Genomic DNA, 24941 nt, shown 5'->3' on the forward strand with positions numbered 1-24941 from the left:
TGGTCCCACATCTTGTCACCAAATCCGGCCACCGTAGTGAGAAAAACCCACTTCTCTTCACACGGCGCCTCCTCTGGGGGCCAGCTGTCCCCTCTCCCGCACTCGCTCCTGCTCCCCCAGCTCCGGGCCTGCCGGCTGTCCCACCACATGAAGACTTCACCCAGCCTGGCCTCCCGTCCCTCGTCCCCCAGGAGGGCCTGCACATCCCCATTCTGTGGGCTATACTGTGTCCCCCAAATTCACGTGTTCAAGTCTTAATCCCCAGGACCTCAGAATGCACCTGTATTTGAAGACACATCTTTAATGAGGCGACTGAGGGAGAAGGTAGGGTGGCCCCAGTCCAACGTGCCTGGTGTCCTCCTAGGAGATCAGGACACAGACAAGCACAGGGACGATGACGAGAAGACTCGAGAAAGATGGCCGTCTGTGCGCCCAGGACAGGGGTCCCGGGGGGAGCCAGCCCTCCCAGCATCTCAACCTCCACGCCGCGAGGGAGTAGATGCTCGGTGTCTGGGCGGCCTGGGTGCGGTGTCTGCTCCAGCCGTCAGAGCCACCCGCGCGGCCTCCTTCTAGGGAACAACGCAAAGCACCGCGTTGCCACCACCAGCCGTGCGGGAGGCCCGCCTGCCCACGCCCCCCAGGAGCTGCGGAGCCAGCCCTGGAGTTGCCAGGTGCCCAGGCGGGGGCAGGACGGCCCGCGAAGGAAGGGGGCAGAGCTGTGACACTCCTTCACTAATTGCCTGAAGAAACCTGCTGCCCTTTAGGGCACATCTCTGGCAGCAACCCTACAAACGGGCCCCGTTTCAAGGACAGAAAACCCAGGCTCAGAGGAAGGCTCACAGAACTATGAGTGTGACCGGAAGGGAGCGTGACAGCTGAGCCCATCGGGCCAGCACCCCGGGGACCACAGTCCTGGAGGGTCCCGGAGACACAAGACTGGAATAAACCCTGAGCCACATGGGCACAGGTGAAGCTTCGCAGAGAGCTCAGAAATCACACACGGCCCTGGCTGCAGGACACGAGGCTTCCCGGGTCCGTCTTGCTGACCCCAGGGAGGCCCTCTCCTCCTCGGCAGGTGGACGGGATGGGGGCAAGACAGAGGAGCCCCTGCCCCCAAAGCTACGTGGGGGGGGGGGGGTGGTGGCAGAGCTGACGCCACTGGGGCCTGTGCCACGCTGACCAGACGTGGACTCCCAGCTAGACGAAGACGGCCAGCCCGTGTCGGCGGAAGCCACGTGTAGCCCCGAGGGTGTGCCTGCTGGCGTGTCAGGTGGGGCTGGGACTCCCCTCCTCCGGGTCCTTCCTTCTCTAAGGGCAGGAAATGGACGGGGCCGGGACTTAACCTGGGCCGCAGGACACCCCCCAGAGGAGGGACCTCTCACTGGGTACCGAGCCCCTCGGCCTCCGCATCCTCAAGCGAACAGTGGGGCGAAGAGCAGGTAACTCTCGGCACGATCCGCAGATTGACGACACAAAGCCCGAGAGATGGTTGTCGCCCTTTTGAAACTCTTCCGACCAGGGAGGGGAGGGCTGCCCGACCTGGGGGCAGCAGCAAAGCGCCACTGCCAGGCTCCGGGAGCAGAGAGGACGCAGCCTGCCGGCTCTCTGCCCCACGGCAGGGCTGTGGCGTGTGGGAACGTGGGCTGGAGGGCGCCGGGCCAGGCAACGCCCCACGCTGCAGCCAGGGTCTCTGCCTCGGGCCTGCTCTAAACACAGAGCGGCCTCCAGGCTGGCTCCACTGCCTTGGCCTTAACAGGCCTCCCCAGGGACAACGCGGCGGAGCCCGGGGCCTGTTCCACACGGGGCCGGTGCCGTGGGACACGCACATCTCCCAATTTATCTCCACTCCATGCAGATTTTCCTGCTATGACAGCAGATCCCTGATGCCACTGCCACAACAATCCGGAAACAAGTTCCGTCAGACAGACTTGTCACCTCAGGAACGTGCACAAACCCTGTAGCCCGAGACTCCCGGGAGAATTTAATCCCTTCTCCAAGACTAAGACCCTGCACGCTGTGGCCCTGTGTCGAAACTCCCGGACGTGCTGGAGCTGACCTACTTTTCTCTTCACCGCCCTGACCCCTTACTCCCCTGGGAAGCAGAGGCCCCGTGACTCGTCAGTCACCCTCAGCAGCTCAGAATGGGGTGGGTGTGAGAGGGTGAACAGAGGGGCTGCACGGTGTGGACGCCCAGGACCAACACTGCTCCAACCAGCAACCCCCACCCGTGTTGCGCCCGGCACCGCACCCACCATGGGGTCCGGCCGCCAGGCGCGAGCCTGATGCGAGGCAGGGAGGGCATCTGTGCAGCCTCATGCAGGCGTCAGGGGCCTCTGAGGGTGGGGGGTAAGAGGTCCACACGTCCCACTGGCATGTCAAGCCACAAACGGGGTAATGACGGTGCCCACTGTGGGGTCAGGGGGCATCTGTTTGGGGCATGAGCCTGGGCAGCGGAGGCCAAGTGACCCGCACATCCAACAGGCGAAGGCAAGAGGGCGGCCTCCCAAGGAAGCATCTGACGGCGGGGCATGTAGGCAGCTCGCCCTCAAAGGCTCAGGGAGACACCTTCCCCACGCTCCTACAACTTGCTATAATTTGAAGTAACTTCAAAATAAAAACAAGTCTACGACCAGGGAGGACTGACTAACTCGTGGCCACGCTGCATCGGGGCCCCCACCCTGCTCTGCCCCAGGAGCCTCCGCCCGGCAGCCCGTCCCCACGCACTGGGGAAACGGGAACCAGACACACGGGCCCTGTGAGACGGCCGAGCGCGTGGGCAGTGAGGTCCCACAGAAGCCACCCGGAAGCACTGGCAGAGGGCCCCACGCGCCCAGGAGGGACACGGATGCTGCCACACTGGGCACGGGCGGCAGGGACCGGGACAGGCGCCACAAGCCCTGCTCACCTCAGTGTCCCTGCCGGGCCCCCCCACCCAGGGCATCCGGAGGGTTCCAGAAGCCCAGACCCCCAAGGACCGGGCAAAGTCCGCGTTCTGCACTGCGGCTACAGCCTGGACCGAGACCGATAAGAGGGAGGGCGCGGGGGCCGGTGGGCCAGGCGGACGGGCCCTGAGGAGAAGCCGCGAAAGCACAGGCTTCACAGAGAAGGTGGGATCTGGGGCGTCAGGGCTGCCTGCGCAGCCAGAGCCCGAGACCGGGCGAGGCAAGACAGCTGCCCAGGTGCACCTCAGGGTCCCTGGACGCGGTCAGAGCCGGAGCGGAGGCCACCTTGGAGGGTGTCTCTCGGGACTGTAGGAAGAGAGACAGGTCCTGGCAGGGGCGGGGGACCTGGCTCCGTGCCAGCCTTGTTAACGGAGATTCTCAAACACACGCAGGGGAGGGACACTGCGGAGAACCACGAGCGCTCCAGCTGCCCCCACTCCCAGCCACCTCGGTCACTTACGGCAAACCCCAGACACACCCTCTCCGGCAGCGGCTCTGACCCCTGCGCCCAGGTCCCTGCGGTCGGTGTCTGCCCATCAGAGTGTCCCCGGGGCCTGAGCCAACAGCTGTGGAAGGGGATGCCCCTGAACATTGGCACCACGGTCCGTGGGGGACACACCCCAGGAGAATGGGCTGAGATGGGTCTGAGGATGCCCAGGGGGACACAGAGGTGGCCTGTCCGGTCCACTAACCCCTGAAGCCCTCACCGCTCTCCAGTCCTAGCACCAAGCCCCTGCCACGGCCCCACACCGGGATCCCCTGGGCTCAACGCTGGACAGGCCACCCTCACCCCTCTGGGTAAGGACACCTCTTCCAGGCGGACGGGAATCCCAGTCAGGCCAACGGTGGCCCCACGGCATTGCCGAACTGGGTTCTCCTTAAGGACACACTGACAAGGCCTCTGCCACAGGGGCCAGTGACCCGGGGCACCAGTTCACACCCCCTAGGAACTCCTGCTCCAGATAGAGCCCCAGAGAGCGCCCCGGGGTCTGCTCTGCTCTGGCTCACGGTTACCCCCACCTCACCTCTGTCAGCCTCACTCCTGTGCCAGCGGAGGTTAGAGGGTGAGGCCCTACGGCTGTGCTGTTTCACTGAGGGAGACGCTGAAGCCCAGGGGCAGGGCCTGCCCTGAACCACGCGGAGAGAGCCCGACGAGCACGTGCCGTACCAAGGCCAACGGCGTGCGGCGTGGGCGTGGGTGGCCCCGGTTCTGATCCTCGGGACGGAGTAAGCAGACCAAACCTCCAGTCGCCTTCTCCGTGCAGAAGCTCTCTGTGACCCACGACGGCAGAAACACCAGCCTCAGGAAAATGGGGCTGGGTGCGATCACGCCGGCCTCTCTGGTGTCCATTAGGGGGGTTAAAAGTACCGCATGCAAACCTGGGCCCCAGTCCCTTCCAGAGCCACGATCCTGGGTGTGCCCTGACCTCCAGAACCACCTCCGCCAGAGTCAATGCTACAGCTGCCTCTCCGAGGGGGAGAGGTGTCCAGCAGCATCTCTGACGCGTGACAAAGGGACAGCAACTGCACACTCTGGGGCGCGTCGCCCCAGCCTGAGTGCCCACCCGAGCTCACTCTGGCAGGTGCCAAGAACACCAAGGCTTGGGAGGCCTGGCTGGCCCAGGGTGTCCCCGGGACCCAGTGAGCGGTTCACACCCATCCCGAGGCTCAGAGCAATTCTCCGGAACCTAAAAACAATACTGACAACAACCAACCCACTGACCATGCTGAGCACAGGAGGCCTCCTGGCCAGGCGGGTCGCCTCCCCAGCCTCAAGGCAGCAACCTCAGGTACAGACACCATGACTGCGGGCGTCCCGGAGAGAAAGCGCGGGCACAAACACAGGGACAGGCTGCTCTGACGGGAAAGGCTGACGGTAAGACGCACCCTCCTCTGGCAAGACACGGCTCTTTGGGGGAGCGACACAGCAGTCTCCTCGTCTGTAAGAGGGGAACCACCTCTGCGGCACACCGGCCTCGTGGGGGCCAAGTACAAAGTCAACAGAGCTCAGCGAGGAACCGGTGTGGCCGGCCCAGCCACACCCACACGCCTGCACCCCAGTGGCCCGCCTCCGACACAGCCTGCTGCCCGTGCGGGACGTGCGGAAGACGGGCCCTGGGCTCCTGGTGTTGAGTCCGGGGAGGACACGGTTGATGCGTTATCACGGGGCTTCTGCTCTCATGGAATTGGGAGGAGAGTCAATACATAATTAGTTCTCCTGTAAATGACATCAAGAAGCTATTCTCACGGCACCAATGAACGTGCGCAAACGCTCGGGCACAGGCAGCTGCAGGTGTCAGAACCGCTTCCGAGGCAGGTCGGTGAGACTAACCCCGTGGACAAGGCCATCTCGGGACACCGACACTCCCACCACACCTAAGACACAGATTTGGGGGAAATAAAGTGGGAATCGGTCCCGTCCCTCCGTACATCAAAATAAGGTCCCAAGTGATTAAATATATAAATAAAAAACGAAACCATAAAAGTACTGCAAAAGACACAAACGACTACAAAACACAAAGAAAACACCGATTTGACTACATACAAATTAAAAACTTCTGCAACAAGTTATGTGAACAAACTCAAAAGGCATGACTGACCTGGGGCCACGCGCAGGGCCTTGGGATGCAGACCCGGGAGCAAAGGGGCCATGTAGCTCCCAAAACTGGTCACTGGTTTATACGTAACAAAACAGGCCTCTTCCCTCCTATGTAAATAGCTCTCCTGAATCAATAAAAAAGACAAACAGCCTAAAGAATAAGGTGCAGAAAGAGGCTGCTTATACGGAAATGTGGCTAATGGAACTTCTAAGGAAGCGCACGGTTTACAAACCTGCCCCCACTGCTCCCCCTTCACGTGAGCAGAGACTTAAGTCAGCACCAGCCGGCTCCAACCGGAGGCAGAGGCCCACTCGGGTGCCAAGCAGGAGCTCCCACAGGGCGGCGTCTTGAGAAAGCCATGAGGCGACGTCTACGGACGTTCATTGTCTTATAGGCTCCTTGTGTCCGATCCCCAGTCACCCCAGTCAGAGGCAGCACCAACACCTGGGGCCACGCGCAGGGCCTTGGGATGCAGACCCGGGAGCAAAGGGGCCATGTAGCTCCCAAAACTGGTCACTGGTTTTTTAAATGTCTGTGCATCTGACTCAGCAATTCCACTGCTACATTTTTGTCTACAAAGACATTCACCGGCACCCAAAGATGGGGGACCCGACATCCCCTCACATGACAACCCCAACAGCCTTGCAGAGGAGCGAGGTCGCCTCGTGCTGATGGGCAACCATGCCCGGCACTCAGCGAAGTGAGGGGCCGGGGCCGGCCATGCGTGCACACAGGGTGGAAACAAAGCCTGCGGTGGGGACGGCCGCGGGGAGTCCCCGCACTGAGTCTCCACACTAGCGTGTGCCACGCTCCCAACCCACTAGGGAGGGCAGTGGCATGACACCTACTCTAGGAAGGGAGCCACTGGTGGGCGAGCGCCGTGGGCTCTCCCAGAGGGAGGGGACTGGCCCAGCACCAGGCGGCCAGAGATGCAGCCACGCAGGGAAGGCCCGTGCTCCGCAGCACGGCAAGGCTGGGGCAGGTGGTCACCTATGGATGGTGCAGCTAGATTTCCTTCCCTTCCTTTCTCTCTTTTCTTCATGACTTACACTGCACCCCCATAAGGAGACAGACTTTAAAAAAAAAAACAAAACAGGGGCGCCTGGGTGGCTCAGTCGGTTGAGCGGCCTACTTCGGCTCAGGTCATGATCTCACAGTCCGTGAGTTCAAGCCCCGCGTCGGGCTCTGTGCTGACAGCTCGGAGCCTGGAGCCTGTTTCGGATTCTGTGTCTCCCTCTCTCTGACCCTCCCCCGTTCATGCTCTGTCTCTCTCTGTCTCAAAAATAAATAAATGTTAAAAAAAAAAATTAAAAAAAAAAAAAAAAAACAGCAAAGATACCAAAAAAAATTGGGGACAAATTGCTCTAATCAAAGACAAAGTGTGGGGAGCAGAGTGGCAAGATTATTAACCAAAGAGGCCGCGTCAACACATTTACAAAAGCACACCCACCAAGTTTTACTGCTAAAGCACCCTTTTTGTTAACGAAAAACCTCTCCCGTGATGAACTCCCAGAGGCCACAAACCGTTGTGTACGTCAAAAGGGCAGATTCAACACCCTTAGGACCAACTTCTAACATAAAGACGCAGGATAACCTGGCTGTCCCTGCTTTCAGAACTGAAGACCGATGGGCAGCCGGTGGCTTCGGTTCTGCAGCCGCAAAGGGGGCCCCGCCAGCCCACCGGGCGGGACCAGGACCCAGGGGCAGAGGGGCTGGGGCTGTCTTGCCGTGCTCTCCTTGGGGCAGACTGTCCCACCCCCGGCGTGACCAGAGTACCTCCTGGCTGCTCTCCCGCAACCCCTCACCTCTGCCAAGCTGGCCCATCTCCATCACCAACTCCAGGCCACTGGCAGGAGGAACCAGGTGGGGGAAACCCTCCAGATAACAAGGCGCCAGAGGGACAGTGCGCAGGACGGCTGTATTCCAAGTATGGAGGCAAACAGCTCACAGCCACGGGCCCCTTTCTCTCAGGGAAGGAGGCCTACAGACAGCACCCCTACAGTCCAACCTGTGCCAGGCGGTGCCTCCGCCCTGGGACGCTCAGGCCGAGGTCAGTCTCCCTCAGGCAGGGGCTGGAGAGAGGGGACATCGGGCGAGCTGCCCCGAGGGCCACCCAAGCAGCGTGCACACAACATGCTCTGGCCTCCCCTCCACGGTGTACCAGGCACCGGCATGATCCTGAAGTGGGGCAAGGACAGGCCCTGCTGGGGGCTCCCCGCCAGAGACCGCACGCGCCCTCCCTGACCGCGGCCACCACCGAGCCCGCACAGCAGACGGGGGGAAGTCACGGGCAGACAGACAAGCGCAGGCCACGCTCAGGTTCAGCCGTCCCACGTGTATGTGACAGGGCCTCCCTCTGAGCGGTAGGGACGTGAGGACCCATCAACTGGGAAGAGGCCAGGAGGCCCCACCTCACAGATTTTGCCGAGCACCCTGCGGTGGGCCATGGAAAACAGCAGACAGGGTGCAGGTGCCCAAAGGGAGGCGGCTGCCGGGCCCGCGGGCACTGAGCCCCGATAGCGCAGGACCATGTGAAGGAATGGCCTCCTCGCAGCCACCAAGGACACGAGTGACAGCACACGGCCACGGCGGGGGCTGCTGCCGGGCTCCACGTGCAGCAGAAAGGCGCCGAGAACCTTAAATAGCTCCCTGCCACCGCGTCCAGAGGGCCGGGGTTAGAAACAGCAGCCACGTGCTCAGCAGCATCTCCCAACCCGTCCTCTCCAGCCCCTGACACGGCTGTACCCCAGGGGGAGCGGCACCCTTCGTGACCCAATGACCCCCACACGGCCATACAACCCCACACGCCCGATCGGGTCCAAAGACCACCGCTGGTGGACAGCACTGTAAAGACAGCGGCCCTCCGCGGAAGGAAGGTTCTGGAGTGGCGGGAGAGGAGCGAAGGCTCTCAGGAGCACCCAAGGACCTGCCTGCAACTGGGCCCAGCTCTGCTGACGAAGAGCCCCAGGACACAATTCCAGAAATCCCCACGCCCACGGCAGACAGCCCTGAGGGGCACCATCCCTCCACACAGGCTGGCCGCCTCTCTGCATGGCCAGGAAGGCCTCCCGCTTGTGTGCGGACAACCGGACAAAGGCATCCCGCCAACCTCACAGGGGGCACCCAGGACCATCCCCAGATGGACATTCCCCCAGGAAGCCTGCCCCGCGAGGTGGGGACCCTGTCCAGACAAAGAGCAGCAAGGCAAGCTCGGCCGAGGGGCCCGCTGGCCCCTTCCTGACATGGGCCAGGCAACATCAGCTCTAACCAAGTCAGTCTGTGTGCATGGGGAGGTCACTCAGGGAGGTCACAAATGCAACACCCCACACGGGGACAGAGGGACAGCGGTCCCTGGCGGCAGATGTAGACTTGAGTCTTTCCTGTAATACACGGTACTTTTCCGATCACGAAGCGCTACCTTTCACAAAAGCAGTTTCAGGGGGAAGCCAGCCCCTACCTTCCAACCCTCGGCCAGGGCTCGGCACGGACGCTCGGTGTGGACTCGGGGCATCCGTTCACGCGCCGGCCCGGCTTCCGTGGAGCCAACGGCTCGAAGAACAGGACGAAGGAGCGCCATCCACAGCCCGGCCCCTCCTGCTCCCCTCAGACCCCAGAGCAGGCCCAGATCTGCTTCCTCCCCCCACCTCTCATTGCCCCCGTCTCCGGTGCGTGGAGAGGTCCGCCGCAGCAAGACGCTGGCCCCCGAACGGCTGCACCCCACCACCCGCCCACGTGTCTAAGAAGTCCTAAGAAGGTTCAATCCAACAAGCTACTTCGGTCTGATGAACACTCAGCCCGCCATGCTGCCAACGGGCGCCACTACCACAGGCTCCAGGAGAGAGGAGGCGGGGTCACCATGAGCCTCCTTGTCACCTGCGGGGGCCACGCTCTACAATCAGAGCTCTGCAAGGATGAACTCACAGGGCCCCCAGCAGCCCCTCTTGCAGATGAGGGAGCCAGTCACAGACGGCCTCCGGCCACCAGCGAGAAAGCGGCAGGCAGGATGTGACCCGGCAGACTGGCTCCTGACCACCTGCCAAGACAGCAGAGGGAGTTTCTGAAGCACGTGCTGCCCGGGACAAACACTCCGGCGCTACAGACGGCTCACTAGACGAAAACCACCAACACCGACCTGAGGCCGTGCGGAAACGCTCCTGGGCAGGGCCGGCCGTGGGCCACAGCAGGCCAACCCCGCAGCACGCCCCCCGCACGTCCACCCACGAGAACGCCAGGCTAAGAGGACAGCAATCCACAGCTCCCCGAGTGGAAGAGCTCAGCCCCCCGATCCCCCAGGACGACAAAGAGCATCCGACACGGGCGGGTCCTCGCTCCTTCCACAGGAAGCAGCTCGGTGCCGGTCGGGGTGGGACGAGTACAGAGCTATCGAGGGTCCCAGGCAAGTGCAGGCACCGCCCCTCACCAGTGCCGTGTGCAAGCGCCCCCGGGGCTTGCGGCTGACCCAGACTAGACCCGGGCCCTCAGCCAGCAGGCACACCAAGGCCCTGCAGCGTGGCTCCTCCTCGTGGCCTGGCTGTGGAGTGGGGTGTGGCCCCTCGGTCCTGGTCCTCTTTCCCACGGACAGGCGGGACCTCGGACCTCAGTCCTGCAGGGTGGCTGCCCGGTTCACTGCAACGGTCCCCCTTCGTTGTGCTGGGAGTGGACACAGCTGCGCACTGACTTACCTGAGTCTACCCCGAGCCAAGCCAGAGACCGCTCACGGGAGGGTGGAGGGGCTCCTTGCTCAGAGGGGCTGTGACCATCCTCGGAGCCCTGGACCCGGTGAGAGTCGTGACCGGCGGGGCCTATACCCTGCCGCGGCTCACGCTGACCCGTGGAGCCCAGGCATGCCGGGGGTGTCCCACGTGGGCTGGGCAGCCCTGCTGGCATTTGGATCACCAGTGCTGGGCAACATCGGGGGGAAGGGCTGGGCTGAGGCTCTGAGAGAGGGACCCCAAGAGAAGGCCTGGAGCTGGGCAGGGAGAACCCTGGCAGGAGGGACGCTCCAGCCTCCCAGGGTCTGGCCGGGGCCTGCCCACTGCTCACTGAGCCCGTGCCTGGCGGGCTTCGGCGTTCAGCAGACGCTCACCACGCTACGCCTACCCTGCTCTGGCCCAGCAGAGACACCTCCAAGCACCAGGCCCCCCACCTGCACGGATCTCAGCCCCCACGGCGCTCAGGGTGGGTGGGACGGGCACGGAGGCTCTCGTTGCTCGGCCTGACACAGCCGCGTTCCCCAAGCACAGGAGCTGGATGGGCGGAGGACAAGCTGCGGCCACTCTGGGGTGCTGCTGTGCCCCCCACTCCTCGGCACCTCATCCCTCTCAGCACACACTGCGCACACAAGTCCTCGCACGGCCAGGCCACGCCCCCCACGGGCATCGGCCAGGTCCTCCCGTGGCTGGCCTCCCACGAAGAGCCCGTCCAGAGACGGGAAGAAGGTACCAGAAATGAAGCGGCTTTGGCTTGTCCCAAAGTGGGGAGGAAGGACAAAGTACACCCACGCTCGCTCCTCCTCCCAAATCCCTGACGACAGAGGGAGCAGGAAGCAGGCCCCGTGCCCCAAGGCCTCGCACCCAGGCCCTCTCAAGACCATCCGGGGAGGGCCCTTCCAGGCCACCTCCTTGACCTCGCCCTTCCCTGCTTCCTGTTGTTAAAAAGAACAGGCTGGAGGCAGACGGAGGCGAGAACAGCCGACAGGGGGCCCCTTCCTGCCCCACCACGTGAGACTGCGGGCCAGCCACCCTCCAGCAGCCAGCAGGCCCAGAGCAGAAGACCGTGCCTCCCAGTCGGGCCCTGCAGGTCAGGACGCCCCTGAAGGCAGTGGGCGCGCTCCCTGGGGTGGGTGGAGGCGCTCCCGCCCAGGGCCTACACCCCCAACAAGGAACCAAAGAAATGCCTAGGCGACAGCAAAGGGGCTCACAGCTAGCAGCCTGCAGCCACCGCCAGCGGGCGGACAGCGTGCACCGCCTACTGAAGAGCTCCGGGGTGCCTCCACTGTGGGCTTCAAGACGGCACGAAGGCCACGAGGGAACCAGACACCCCCTCAGCCAAAGCAGCCCCCAGGCGGCCACCAGCAAGGCCCCCGCGTTCCTGGCCTGGGCCCAGGCCCAGAGAGCAAGAACCCCCTCTCCTTGCACGTTTCACGTTCAAGGTGGTGCGGGGAGAAGCCATGAAACTTTCTGGGTGGGTTTTGTCACACCCTCCCTCACACTAGAGAAGGAGGGAAAAGTCTTCGGAGGGGGAGCTTTACAAACTCCCTGAAGACGGAGCCTGGAAAGCCCTGGGAATCCGTGCTGGGAGCTCCTTGCCCCTCGGCAGGACCGGCCTCTCGGAATCCGGAATCCGGGCTTGGCCTGAAAAGAGACGCAGCTCTGCCGCCCTCTGCTGAACAGGCTTCACGCCTGCACCTGCTCCCAACTGAAAGCCAAGGTCACAGCACTGCAGCCACGGAGCCAGAAGACGAAGAGGACGGGCACGCGTGCTCCGCGTGGGCTTCCCCTGCTCCGGGGGTCCCCGCAGCAACGTCCCTCCACCGCAGCCCGGGGCCGGCCTGGTCCCAGCGCCACCTCCCTACCCTCTCCCGCCACAGACTCGTCAGCCCCCAGAGTGCCTCCTGGCAGCCTGCGCGCCGGCCCAGCGTGTCCACCGTGCTCGGCAGTGATGCTGACATTCTCCCCTCCCACAGCCCTGGCCAGGCCCATCCTCCTCCAGGCCTGCCCCAGCCTGCCTGCCTCGCTGGGCTTGAGTCCCGGGGCCGGCACTGCCTGGCTCAGGCCCCGGACCGAGTACTGGCCCGGCACCCTGGGTGCTTGTGTGAGAACACACTGCACTTGTCTCCTGCGACTCTGCAGCACAGAGAACGACACAGCTAGAAACACGAAGGGCACAGGGTGTCCCGTGGCAGGGAAGGACGCGGGAGCTGGACGCTCACCCCAGACCTGCCCTGGGCCCTCCAAGATGGATGCAGAGAAGCTTCGAAGCCACTTCACACCCAGACCCACGAGCCCACAGACCCCGACCCCCAGGGCAGAGCCGAGTTCCACCAGGGATGGGGGATGGGGGGGGGCGCCGTCTGCAGCAGGAACTAGGGGTGGCCTCTGGCTCTACACCACATCCTCCTGCCCCCACGGGGCGCCACAGGGGCCACAGGCCACCACACAGAGTCCAGGGGGTCCCCCACAGGGAGCTCAGCACCCCTGCCTGGAATGGAAGGTGGGCCCAAGGAGGGACAGACTCGGCTCCCCGGCCAGCAAGGCTCCCAAAAGCTCTACGTACAAACAGGAAAGACGCCACCAGCAAAGCACCCACGAGGCCAAACAGGCCCCTTAGTGTGAGCACAAGTCCGCACAAGGGGAGGAGGAGCACGGGTGTGCATGTGGGGCAAGGGGGGCCACAGGCGTGCACGTGGTGGGGACGTACAACAGGCATCTGTCTGCGCCAGGGGACGGACCTACAAGCAGGCCAGGGCTCCTCCCCGAGCAGGCTCGGCCGCCTCCGGACCACACACCCCTGCACGGGGTGGCTCATTCATGGCCAGAGGCAGACAGCAGTTCTATTTGTGACTCAGCTCAGGGTGAGGACTCTGGGAGAGACGCGTCTGCGCTAATCCAGGCCGGCAGACACCCTCGGCCTCACGACCCAGCAGGTGACCGAGCCGCAGCTGAGTCCTCAGATGCCACCTTCCACAGGGCCCGCACCTGCCCCGGGCCAGCAGCCCCAGCTCACACCCGGGGAGCCACGCGGCCCATCGTCTCCCCGTGGGACCCAGGGCACCGGCCGGAGGGGAGGCGAGGTGACCCAGGCCAAGGTGGAAGAGCCACTGGCAAAGAGGGAGGCGCGGTGGGGAGAGGCTGGAACACTGCCACCTGTCACCAGAGGCGGCCGGACACCGCGGGCCAGCAGGGAGGAGCTGTGCCTTCTGCAGCGTTGAGCCGGGCACGGACTAAAACCAAGCGGGGTGTCAAACACCTCCCGCCTGCTAACCCACCCTCACCAAAACAGGCCAAACAGGACAAAAACAGTACTACGTGTCCCGTCTGCAGATAAGCAACCGAGGCCCAGAGCAGACCCAGTGCCCCCGCTGAGAGCTGCCAGCTCTCCAGGCTCCGGAGCCCACGCTCCGAACCCTCAGCAGCCCCGCCCCAGGCTACCTGCCCATCTCAGGGTCCCCAGGACCCCTGCCTCCCCCTGAGGCCCTCACGGCTCTGCCCAACACACCCCATGCTTTGAGCTCCACACCCACGGTCCAGGCCCTCTCCTGCTGTAAATGTTTAATTTTCTGTATATTTTTAGGACATTTTGATATCCTAAAAATACACCTTTCTGGCTGGGGGCTAGCCAATTCCCATCTTCAGCCTCCTAACCACGCTGGCGCGTCTGCCCACGTGGCCCTGGGTGCTGTGTCCCCGTCTCCAGGACCTGAGAGTATAACACAATCCTAACCACGCTGGTGCGTCCATCCATGTGGCCCTGGGTGCTGTGTCCCCCTCTCCAGGACCTGATAGTACAGCACAATCTTTCCTGAGCTGCTCTCATCTCTTCTTGTGACCACAACTGACTGCCCAGCTCAGAAAGAAAACAAAGTACTTTCCTTCCTTCTCTCCTCCCCTCCTCCTAGCCACCTCCCTTATGGTTTTCAGGTCCCCATCACCCAGACTTCTAGTGTTCCCTTTGCTGAAAGTAACATCTTGCTCTTTCTGGGTGGCTGTGCTCCCTGAGCAGCCGATGCCACCTACGGTGGTCTGGAATGTTCTAAAAAGCCCTCCGACTCAGTGCAAAGGCAAGAGGTAACCGAGTTCTGTCTGCTGAGCAGAAGACTTGCTCAGTGAGTGCAAGGTCCCAGATCTGCCGGCAGGTCAGCTAACACACCAAGGTGCTGCCGTGGCAGGGGCTCCCATGGAGGCCCCCACAGGACTGCAGTGGCTGCTAGGACCCAATCAGGAGATGGCAGGGACTTGGCCATACATAGCCAGTAACCGGGAGGACCAGTCTGGGATCCAGGATCTTCAAGAGGAGACCAGAAAAGATGGGAGGGGCTTCTGAGCTCCTATAATGGCCAAGCGGGAGCCACTAGGCTACTGGCCGGTATGCACTGGAGAGTGATGAAAACCAGGTTCAACAGGGCTGGGTGGGGTCCCAGGGCCGCTGGTGCTGGCTTCGGATACCCCTAAGGTGGGAACTCAGCCGGTCTCCGTGCAGGAGAGGCGGGGAGGGGAGGGAGGAGAGAAGTGGGGAGAGGGGAGCGGACCGTGCCCTGCAGGGAACCAGGCCAGCAGTGCCAGAGGGAGGCCCTGCCGTCACCCCACTCCCAGGTGGGGCCACATCATCTGAGGTCAGCAAAGGGAGAGTCCAGCCCCTACACTGTCACACCCCCCCACCCTGCACCATCCGTGAAGGGGACAAGGTGCACCGGCCCCTCAGACACGGGAGCGCTGCCTGGCCAGCACGGCTAACGGAGCCCCACGCAACTCCTAGGCAGGCCGCGGGGCACACCTGCCCAGCAAATGCCACGCTCACCTGACAGACCAAGTGAACAGATGCTCCAAAATCCAGCAGCCAACGATGCGGATCATCAGGGTCCCATGCCGGTCTACACCTGCACTGACGCTCCGTCCCCACTACTCCCTCTGAACCTTCAGGGCACAGGCGTACAGACGGCTTCTCCCACTCTCTGCCCTGGGTCTCCACCTGGGGCCGGCCCCTCACAGAGACCCCGCTACAGGCAGGCCGGGAGCAGGCGCAGGACTCGGGGTCCCAGCGCCCAGACAGCCCGGCTGACCTCTCCCCTGCAGCGCCCACCTCTCAGGGAGGTAGGAATCTGTGTGCCCCGCGCTTCAGTGGACACGGCTCCCACTGAGATGTCGGTCAGCTGCCACAGGAACAAAAGCCACACATTCCACGGCTACTTTTCACCACACCTCTGGGTGGAAGGGAGACGTCAAAGGGCCACGGCAAGTGGCAAGAGCCTGGCGCTCATCAGACAACAGATGTGTCCGGGCTCGGTCACTCCAGGCTGAGCCTCTGCTACCTTGGGCTGCACACAGCCACAGCTATGCAGCCACAAACACGACACTCGCTCACAAGGACCACCGTGTGGAGCAAACGAGAAGGTGAGAGCGTGGGCCAAGCAGCCCCGTCCCCCGCCTGGCCGCCCGCCCACTCGGCAGAGCGCTCGGCCGGTGCAGGGAGAGACCCGGTGCCCCAAGAGGCAGGCGGCACGCTGGCCCAGACCAATACGACCAAACAGGCAGAGCCCATCCCAGGGCAGAAGACCAACAGCTTCACGACCACTGGGGGAGGTGGGACAGGGTGGAGGAGAGGCCACAGGGTGGCATGCAGGGGAAGACATCTGTCAGCTCTGGAGGAGTAACTTCAATTTAAAAAAACTCCTGAAGACGGGGCACCTGGGTGGCTCAGCCAGTTAAGCATCCGACGCCTGACCTTGGCTCGAATCATGATTTCACGGTTCCGGAGTTCGAGCTCCACGATGACAGTGTGGAGCCTGCTTGGGATCCTCTCTCTCTCCCTCTCTTTCCGCCCCTCCCCTGCTTGCGCTCTCTCTCTCAAAAGTAAACAAACATTAAAAAAAAAGTTTTAGGGGCGCCTGGGTGGCTCAGTCGGTTGAGCGTCCGACTTCAGCTCGGGTCATGATTTCGCAGCTAGTGAGTTCAAGCCCCATGTCGGGCTCTGTGCTGACAGCTCAGAGCCTGGAGCCTGTTTCGGATTCTGTGTCTCCCTCTCTCTCTGTCCCAACCCACTGGCATTCTGTCTCTGTCTCTCTCAAAAATAAACATTAAAAAAAAAATTTAAAAATAAAAAAAATTTTTTTAATAAAAAATAATAACTATATAAATAAAGAAACAAGCAACGTATAGGTTAACTTGAAATTTGCCCCAGCCCACACGTGAGCACATTAAACCCAGCCTGGCACGGTGCTACAAATACCCAGTCCTTAGCCGCACATTCTCACCTCTCCTGATGGAAGCAACGCTCCTCGTGTCTGGGTCCAGCTTCTGCACCAAGGCACTGGGGTCTATCTTGGTCCCGGCAAAAACATCAGTGTTCATGAAAGCCCATTCCTAAGAAGGAAAGAAGACGTGAGACTTCCCTGTGGCTCCAGAATGCAAACGTAAGGCCGGACACAAAGCAGGGGGAGCCCTCAAGGCTGGGCCAGCTCCTGCTCAGAGGGCCTGGGGGAGGTAACCCTTGCCCCCCCGCCGAAGCTGAGCCCGGGGGCCAGTGGGGGCTCAGACCCTGGGGCCCTAAGGCAGCACGTCTTCCCGTCCCCCTCAAACCACCAAGTGGGCTTGGCTCTTGGCGTGCAGACCGTCTCAGACCAGACTCGGGACTGGCAGCGACTAGAAACACGAGCTCCACGTTCAGAAGCACTGGGACAGGAAGCAGATTCCCTTCCGAACCTGCGCCACCTCGTTCTTCCGTAGCACTCTCCCCCGTTTCACAGCCACTGCTCCCCCTCAATCGTCTCCCCCCAGGTCAGCTTCCGACACACGATCAGCCCCACACGGAGACTTCAAAACCCTCCCAGTCACTGCCAGTCACACTCTGCTGAGCCCACCTCCCAGGCCCACCTGACTCATTTCGGGTCCCAGCTCCAGGACAGGGACCCCAGAGGGACTGGAGCACTGACCCCCAGGGGAGTCACAGACCAAGACAGGACTGGGGTGAGGCAGAAACTGGCCCAAGGTGTGGGCTTGGCCTGCAGCCCGGAGCTCGCACAGAACACCTGCGAGAGAAGCCCAGACTCGCTCCTCGGGAGTTCTCAGGGTGGGAGGGAAAGTCAGTAAATAAGAGACAGAAAACTCACAGGGGCAATGCTGGAGCCTAGGGGCGGCTGGGAGCACCAAGCAGGGAAGGCCAGCGCGGCAGAGTCCTCCCGCCAAGGAGGAGCCACAGGAGACCAGGGGCAGGGTGCACGCCGGGCCGCCCACGTTAGTGTGCACACGGCCAATCCCCGCTTCTTTCTGCACAGCCATTCAGACCCCGTTCACAGCGGTACTCCACATCCAACTGCTTCAAGGTTTCAGAACTCAGCACGACAGGTGTCGATGCTGCGTTGTTCCGACGTCTTCGGAGGACCACAGTGTCGTTACGTGGCTAGGAACTAGGAGTCTACCTACTCCGTGTTGGAGCTCAACAGCTATCCCCTTCGTTCTACAAGTTCCATCAGTTGCTTCTCTCTTCTCGTCTGCCTAGTCTCGACGTTTTCTTTCCTCACTTCTCTTACTTCTACACTTTGAACGTACTTATCTCACAGTCTCCATCTGATAATTCCACTTTCTGCCCTCACGGCATCTAATTCTGATGCCGACTCTCACTCACGGTGGGCTGTTTCCCTCGAACTTTGGCTGTGTCCTGAGCTCAGGAGGATTTTGCCCACCGTGAGAATCCCACCCGGCCTGGCCGGCACAGGGATTAAGAGCCAGGGTTATATGGAACCTCTGCCAGATGGGCAGGGAGAGGGGTGTGGCAGGCTGTCTCCCAACAACCATTTAACTGAAGAAAACTAAAAATCTCATCAAGAACGGAAAGAATCTATTGGGGCGCCCGGGTGGCTCAGTGACTTAGGCATCCAGCTCTTGATTTCGGCTCAGGTCATGATCTCAGGATCGTGGGATCGAGCCCCATGTCAGGCTCTGTGCTGAGCATGGAGTCTGCCTGTGATTCTCTCTCCCTCTCTCTACCCCGCCTCCCCCCATACCCCCCATTCTGCTCTCTCTCAAAATAAATAAACATTAAAAAAAAAAAAAAAAAGGGAACAGAATCTATGGCTTAAGAGCTATGCCCTGTTATCCACCCCCACCTTACAGAAACTCCCTTGGGAGCTCTACTCCTGGCTCCCCAGCTCCCAGCTGCCAACGATCCCCCCACCTTGTGCCACAGGCACTAGTCCAAGAAGGTGAGCCAGACGGTGGGGATCCCTTCTCCCGCCCCGCCCCCACCTGTTGGACAGAAGCACCACCTGAGGCAGGGAAGGCTGGGAACAGCAATTCTCACCCCTCATCCCAGCTTCTCTAGGCCACAGGTACTAACAAGCCAAGAAGATGACGAGGGGCCACCCCCCGGCGCCCACTTGTAGAGAGGGGTGTCAACAGGGAGAAGCTGAGGCTGTCCCTGCCCCCCTCCTCGTGTGGGCACAGAGGTCCTGCCAGAGGCGGGACTTTATCTGGAATGGACTGTGGGGACTCACAAGTCTAGGGAGTCGTTGAAAACACTGGCGATCCAGGCAGACGGCGGGGGTGCTCCGTAGCTCCAAAACACCAGCAGCAACAAGGTAAGTACACAGCAGAGCAAGCGGAAGTTCAGCAGAGGCCACATCAGAGAGGCAAGCGCCCTGTGGGCAACGGTCAATGCTGGAGGCCCAGGCTGCCCCTCAAGGGCAATCAGAACCGTATGGGGCACACGAGAAAGTGTTCCCCAAACCAAACACAACACGGGGCAGAGGCCGACCGGCACAGGGGCCTAGACGCAGCCTCCGAGCGGACACTGGCTCGGCAACAAGCCGCTATGGCCCAGGGGCAACTCCCAGCGGCAGCAGCTGGAGGCTGCATGAAGCTCAAGGCTGTGCGGGGCCAGGAGTATCACAGCGTGTCTCCAAGCTGCTAGTCCCTGCTGGGAAGCGGATCAAAAATGTAAACTCCCTGAACTGTGACCGCAGCCCAGAGCCACACACGTACATCCAGTGGTAAGAAGCAAACACCTAATGGGACACGGGGGCTCAAGCACAATCTTGGACCAGTAAGTGACTCAGACAAACCCACCTGGTCAGGCTAAAAGATAAAAACAAAAGAGCATAAGCAGGGAGATGAGAGGCTGCACGCAGACCTCACATAGTCCAGAGCCAGGCCAATAAACAAGTAAAACGACCAGGCAACACCCCCCTCCCCCCCATCCCCGCCCAGTGCTAGGATACATCACTACCAAGATTAATAAAGGGAGTCAGGGGACCAGCAGGGGGAGCTGCAGCCCTACTCAAGGTCAACTTGCAGGCCCAATGGGAAGAGACAGACTTGACCTTAGACCTTGCAGGTGGATAGCCTCTCCTATCCCAGCTGGAGGAAGAAAGGATTTCCGTACCCCCACCCCGCCCCCACCACAACTCAGCCAACAAGAAGCGGAAGGAAGAAGAGAAAAAGAACAGAGCCCTAGGAAAGGAAATACGAAAGAAGAAGCCTTACAGAAAAATGAAGAGAAACAGCCTCGCAGGAAAACGAATGGTCTTAGAGCACCATACTCATGCCTACGGGTGTCCCCGGTAAGTACCAGAGAGACAGAGAGGCAGAAAAATATCCAAAGAAATAATAGCTGAAAACTTGCTGAATCTGAGCAAAACACTAACTGAAACGTGCAAGAAGCTCAAAGACTCCAAGTAGGATAAAGAAACTCCACACAGAGTAAGTACAAAGAGAACTACACTGAGACACGTCAGAGTCACGTTTACAGGCAACGAGAACCACCCCCGACCTACAGGGAACCCCAGTACGACGGACAGCTGACCTCACACACAATGGAGACCAGAACATGTGGGATCACATTTCAGTGTGCGGAAAGACGAAAGTCAGCCAAGAATCTTACATCCAGCAAAACCATCTTTCAAAAATGAACGTAAAATAAAGAGAATCCCACATAAACCGAAGCCGAGACCATCTGTCGCTAGCGGACCTGCCTTCTGAGAAACATTAAGGAAGTGTTTTAGGCTGAAAAGGAATGTTACCAGACAACAATCCAAAACAAAACAAGAAGCCTGTTAAAGGTAAACATATAGCTAATTACAAAAGATAACTGTAAGAACCTAAGGTCGGGTTGTAACACGTACAGACACAGCCTGCAGAACAGGAGCAGCACAGCAAGGGGATGAGAGGGAGGCAGTTACACAGCATGAAGGTCCTACCTTTCTCTGCACCGAAAACAGAAACACCCATAACATAAGCCCCACATCAATTGCTAAAGGACATGAAGCGCAAAGGTTCTTTTCGTGACCAAACTCTGCTTAACCCCCCCAGTCCCCATGCAGTCTTGTCTGCGGTGCTCCGCAAGCCCCTCAGTTGACTTTTCACAATACCAAAAGCACGAGCAACAAAAAAAAAGAAGCTGGACTTGTAAAAAATGAAAACTTGTGCTTCCAAGGATAATACCAAAAAAGAAAATAAAAAAAGACACCACCTCACAGAACTAGAAAAAAAATATATGCAAACCACATATATCTGGTAGGTGTTTAGCATCCAGAATATAGAAAGAACTCTCGCAACTCAACAACAAAACACACAATTTCAAAATGGGCAAAGGACTTGAACAGACATTTCTCCAAAAAAAGATCTACAAATAGACAACAAGCTCATGAAAAGATGATCAACATTATCGGCCCTTAGGGAAATGCAAGTCAAAGCCATGAAATACCACCTCGCGTCCATCAGAATGGCCGTCATCAAAAGCATAGCCAATAACAAGTATTGGTAAGGATTCAGAGGAAGTGAAACCCTCATGTTACTGAAGAGAATGTAAAACGGGGCAGCCACTGTGTTAAACACAAAGTTCCATACGACCCAGCAATTCCGCTCCCAATGTCCACGGCAGTATCGTCCACGATGGCCCCAAATTAGAAACCACCTTTCCACCAACTTGGGAACGATGAAGATAACGTGGTGTGGCAGAGTAGCAACCATACAATGGGGTGTTTTCACCCATAAGAATGAAACATAAACACACTGCTCTAGAAATAAGGACGAGCCTCAGAAAAAACTACCTGAAAGAAGCCAGACACACAAGGCCACAGCCGGTACTACACCATATACGAAAAGTCAGCGCGGTCAAACCTGCACACAACGGATGCCACCCGCAGCGGCCGCTCAGGAGTCCAGACTCAGCCAGGGCAGCGGCCACATTCTCCTCCCCGACACTGGCCCTGGGAGCCAGCATTCACGTGTCAACCGCGCTCAGGAGCCCCGTGGACACCCACGCACACAAAACGGATTTTGGACACAAACGGCTAGCCGCAGGCAAACAGGAAGTGGACTCGTCGTGGCCAGAATGGTGGATAGTAAGGATTTGTAGGGGCGACTGGGGGGCTCCGTCGGTCCAGCCTGAGACTTCGGCGCAGGTCACGAGGTCACGGTTCCAGTTGGAGCCCCGCATGGGGCTCTGTGCTGACAATGCAGAGCCTGCTTGAGAGTCTCTCTCTGCCCCTCCCCCACTTGCGCTTTTTCTCTCTCTCAAAAATAAACTTAAAATAAATACACAAACATTAAAAAAATAAGTACAGGGTTTCTTTTTGGGGTGATGAAAATGTTCTGAAATGTGTAGGGACCACCGAACTACGTTGTGAACCTACGTCAGTGCCCACTGAACGGGACACTTCACAGGAGCGAGTTTTAGGACACGTGAACGACACGGTGTTATTCCAACACGGTGTTCGTAAGGGCCAGACCGCGTGTTAAAACGGCAGCTCCGTCCTCAGCAGCTGAGCGTCCCCGGTCGGAACGGAGGTCAGGGCCGTAGGGAAGAGCAAACCAGGCTGTCCGCGCTCGCATTCCGCTCCCCGGGGCCCCGCCAGCCCCCCACTTCCAGGCGGCGGGCTAAGCGCGTGCACGCGCCCGCGGGCCCGCCCACGTTACAACACGTGGTCGGCCGGCCCACCACCACCACCGGCAGGAGGAAGCGCCGAGGCGAGCCGGCCAGAACCCGGACGAACCCCGAAAACATCACTGAGCGAGGGAGCGGGCCGCGCAGGGCCGGGTACGATGGGCGTGCCCGCCGCAGGGTCCCCTCGGACCTCGGTGCTCAGCCACACCGCCCCGGGGTCCGCGGAGGCCACTCACCTTCGCCCCGACTCCGCCGGCCGAAGCCTGCGCGGGGGCCGCCTCCCGGGCCGGGGGCGCGGGGCCGGGCGCCGCCGGCCCCGCGGGCCTCACCGCCGCCTGGTGCACCCGGGCCCGCAGCCCCCTCACTTTCCCCATGCTCCCGCGACACCCCCGGCCGGCCGGAAACCGTCTGCGCGCGCCGCACCGCCGGCCGGAAGCTGGTCCCGCGCGCCCCCGACCGGGCGGAAACCGGAGCCGGGAGGCGGGGATCCGCGCTCTCCCCGCCGGCGCCGCGCATGCGCCCGGGGCAGGTGTGGGCATTCGCGGGAACCCAGGCGGCCTCGCTAGCACCTGGGAGAATGATGGGTACCGCCGGGTCGGGGACCAAGCACGTTGAAAATACACGAGTGTGTTGGGGTGCCTGACTCAGCCTGTTCAGTGTGGGACTCTTGCTTTCTGCTCAGGTCATGATCTCCCGGTTTGTGGGATCAAGTCCCAGGCTTTGTACTGACAGCTGCTTGGGATTCTCTCTCCCTCTCTCTGACCACGCTCTCTCTCAAAAATAAGTAAATAAACATTAAAAAAAATACATGAGTGTGTTTGCTACACAGCCCTTGTGCCCTCCAAAAGCACCGTGGGAGCAAAACGAGAGTCAGGACAGGGTGAGGGGAGGGAGGGGGGACTAAAGTGGGGAACTGAGAGGGAATATGGTTGAATCTAAGGGCACCCCAACAACCCTTGATTGATCTAGTCCATTTGTCTTAATTAACTTTGATTAGCTTAATTAAGTTAATTAACTCTAATTGAACATTTATTTCGTGTTCACCTTTTTCTACATGGTTTCATTTACTCCCCAGAACGATTCCTTGAGACTGGTGTAACTCGACCATTTAAATGGTAAAGCGATGCCAGATCGCAGGCTGGGAAGCTCCGGGACCAGGACCTGAGTGAGTCCTGCTCTTCTGACAGGCGCCTTCTGCTTTCTGAGCTCAGGGGCTCCCACGTTTCCAACCCAGATGGTGCATTCAGGAAAACAACCTCTGGGTGGGTGTGACGCCCATCCTCAAGGAGCCCACTGTGCTGTTGGAGACAGAAAGCCGGCGAATCTAGAGCAAAGTATAGCACAAACCAGGATATGGATGGGGCCACACAGGAGTCCAGACTCAGCCAGAGCAGCGGCCACACTCTGTCTCCCCCCCTCTTCCCCCCCAACACTGAAAAGGTCCTGGGTGCTCGCACTCACCACTCAACCCTGTCCAGGAGCCCGGTGGAAATCCACCCACACGAAATGGATTTTGGAGAGGATTCTGCTGTAGGCAAAGCTAGGCGCCATTTCTCAGGAAGGACACAGAGGTACTCACCCAGTGGGGGTTGGACACATGACCACATGGGCCGCTTAAGGCCAAGATGACAGGATCTGTGATTTACTCAAGGCCACATAACCAGCTGGAATTCATATCCACTTATATATTCCAGGCTTTACTGAGGATATGATGCTCTAGAAAAGGCAAAACCATGGCAAGTGGACACGCCCTACTTGGATTGATAGCAGGTCCCGTTCAGGGTGGTCTCTGGCCACGCCATGCAGGAGCCAACCTATCCAGTTCCAGAACATTCCAACAGTGAATGAGGCCATTTGTAGATGAAGAAGGCACCTCAGAGACATCAGACCAGAACACACAGGGGTGACTTCATAGTACGGACCCAGTCTGAAGCCACAGAGAAATGTGTCACTGGAAGAAAACCCCAGAAGCCCTTCCCAGGCTTAGCATTCCCCACTCTGTAAAAGCCGTCCTGCTATTACCTGCCCGGTGGCCAGCGTGGATGTCTGACCAGCATCTGCCAGACCAGGCTGGTCTAAAGGAGAACCCAGCTTCCTTTAGCTAGAACCTCTTGCCCGGCTGTGAACAGCACTGGTTGTACTTCTGGATGCAGTGGGTGTCAGTCAGCCCCGCAGATGGCTTTCTAGAATGTGGAGAAGGTGGCACCCACAACCCAGTCCACACCCATCCAGCAGCACCTACGACTTCTTTCAGAGGGTGTCACGAGAGAAGCCTTGTTCTCTGGTGCCGTGCCACAGGTCCACAGCTGTGCCATGATATAATATGAGAATGCAGAGGTGATTACTGAGGTCATGCGAATGCAAAGATGAGCTCGTTGATAAGAGTGCATCGGCACAGATGAAACTCAGCGGGCACCCGGAGGATCGTGCCGCTTGGCAGTCCGTGCAGGGAGGGAGGGAACGTTGCAGCAGGAGCTCCGTTCTAAGGGTTCCGGCATTGATGACCCAATCGCTAACCCACTGGTATCCTCTACATCCAACCCGCCTCCTCTCCTGAGCCGTTGGGAGGCAGGGAGGCCAAGGTTTGGCTCCCGGCTCCAGGGACACGGTCCCTTGTCTAACCCAGTGGTGATCTTAGCACCCGGCCAGCTCAAGGCCTGAGGGACAGCTTCAATTTTAGGGTTTGCTTTTTGCCTCTTCTGTGCAATGCAAGCTTTCTCGATAAAGGGAAAACAAAGTCCAACAAAATGAATCAGTTGGGAGTCTTTGAGAGTCCTGGGGCCCCTTCTCTCTCCATCTGTCC

General features: G+C 60.0%; 1 protein-coding gene across 5 annotated transcripts in view; it reads right to left on the bottom strand.

Moving 5' to 3' along the window:
- The window catches only part of SLX9 (SLX9 ribosome biogenesis factor), a 36952-nt gene extending 13749 nt beyond the window's left edge, over positions 1-23203 (bottom strand). Inside the window, exons 1-3 of one of the 5 annotated variants that reach the window (XM_042956468.1) lie at positions 21373-21507; positions 18750-18893; positions 16512-16620 (exon numbers count right to left, since the gene is read on the bottom strand). In XM_042956468.1, the coding sequence (XP_042812402.1) occupies positions 16512-16608 (97 nt within the window). In that variant the 5' untranslated portion in view covers positions 16609-16620; positions 18750-18893; positions 21373-21507. Of the gene's footprint in view, positions 1-16511; positions 16621-17366; positions 17527-18749; positions 18918-21372; positions 21508-22374; positions 22513-23182 lie in introns of those variants that run through there. The other 4 variants (XM_042956471.1, XM_042956470.1, XM_042956467.1 and 1 more) reach the window with 4 other exon arrangements.
- Between the last annotated feature and the right edge of the window lie 1738 nt (positions 23204-24941).

This window comes from Panthera tigris, chromosome C2 (assembly GCF_018350195.1).
Source record: "Panthera tigris isolate Pti1 chromosome C2, P.tigris_Pti1_mat1.1, whole genome shotgun sequence".
Classification (NCBI taxonomy): domain Eukaryota; kingdom Metazoa; phylum Chordata; class Mammalia; order Carnivora; family Felidae; genus Panthera; species Panthera tigris.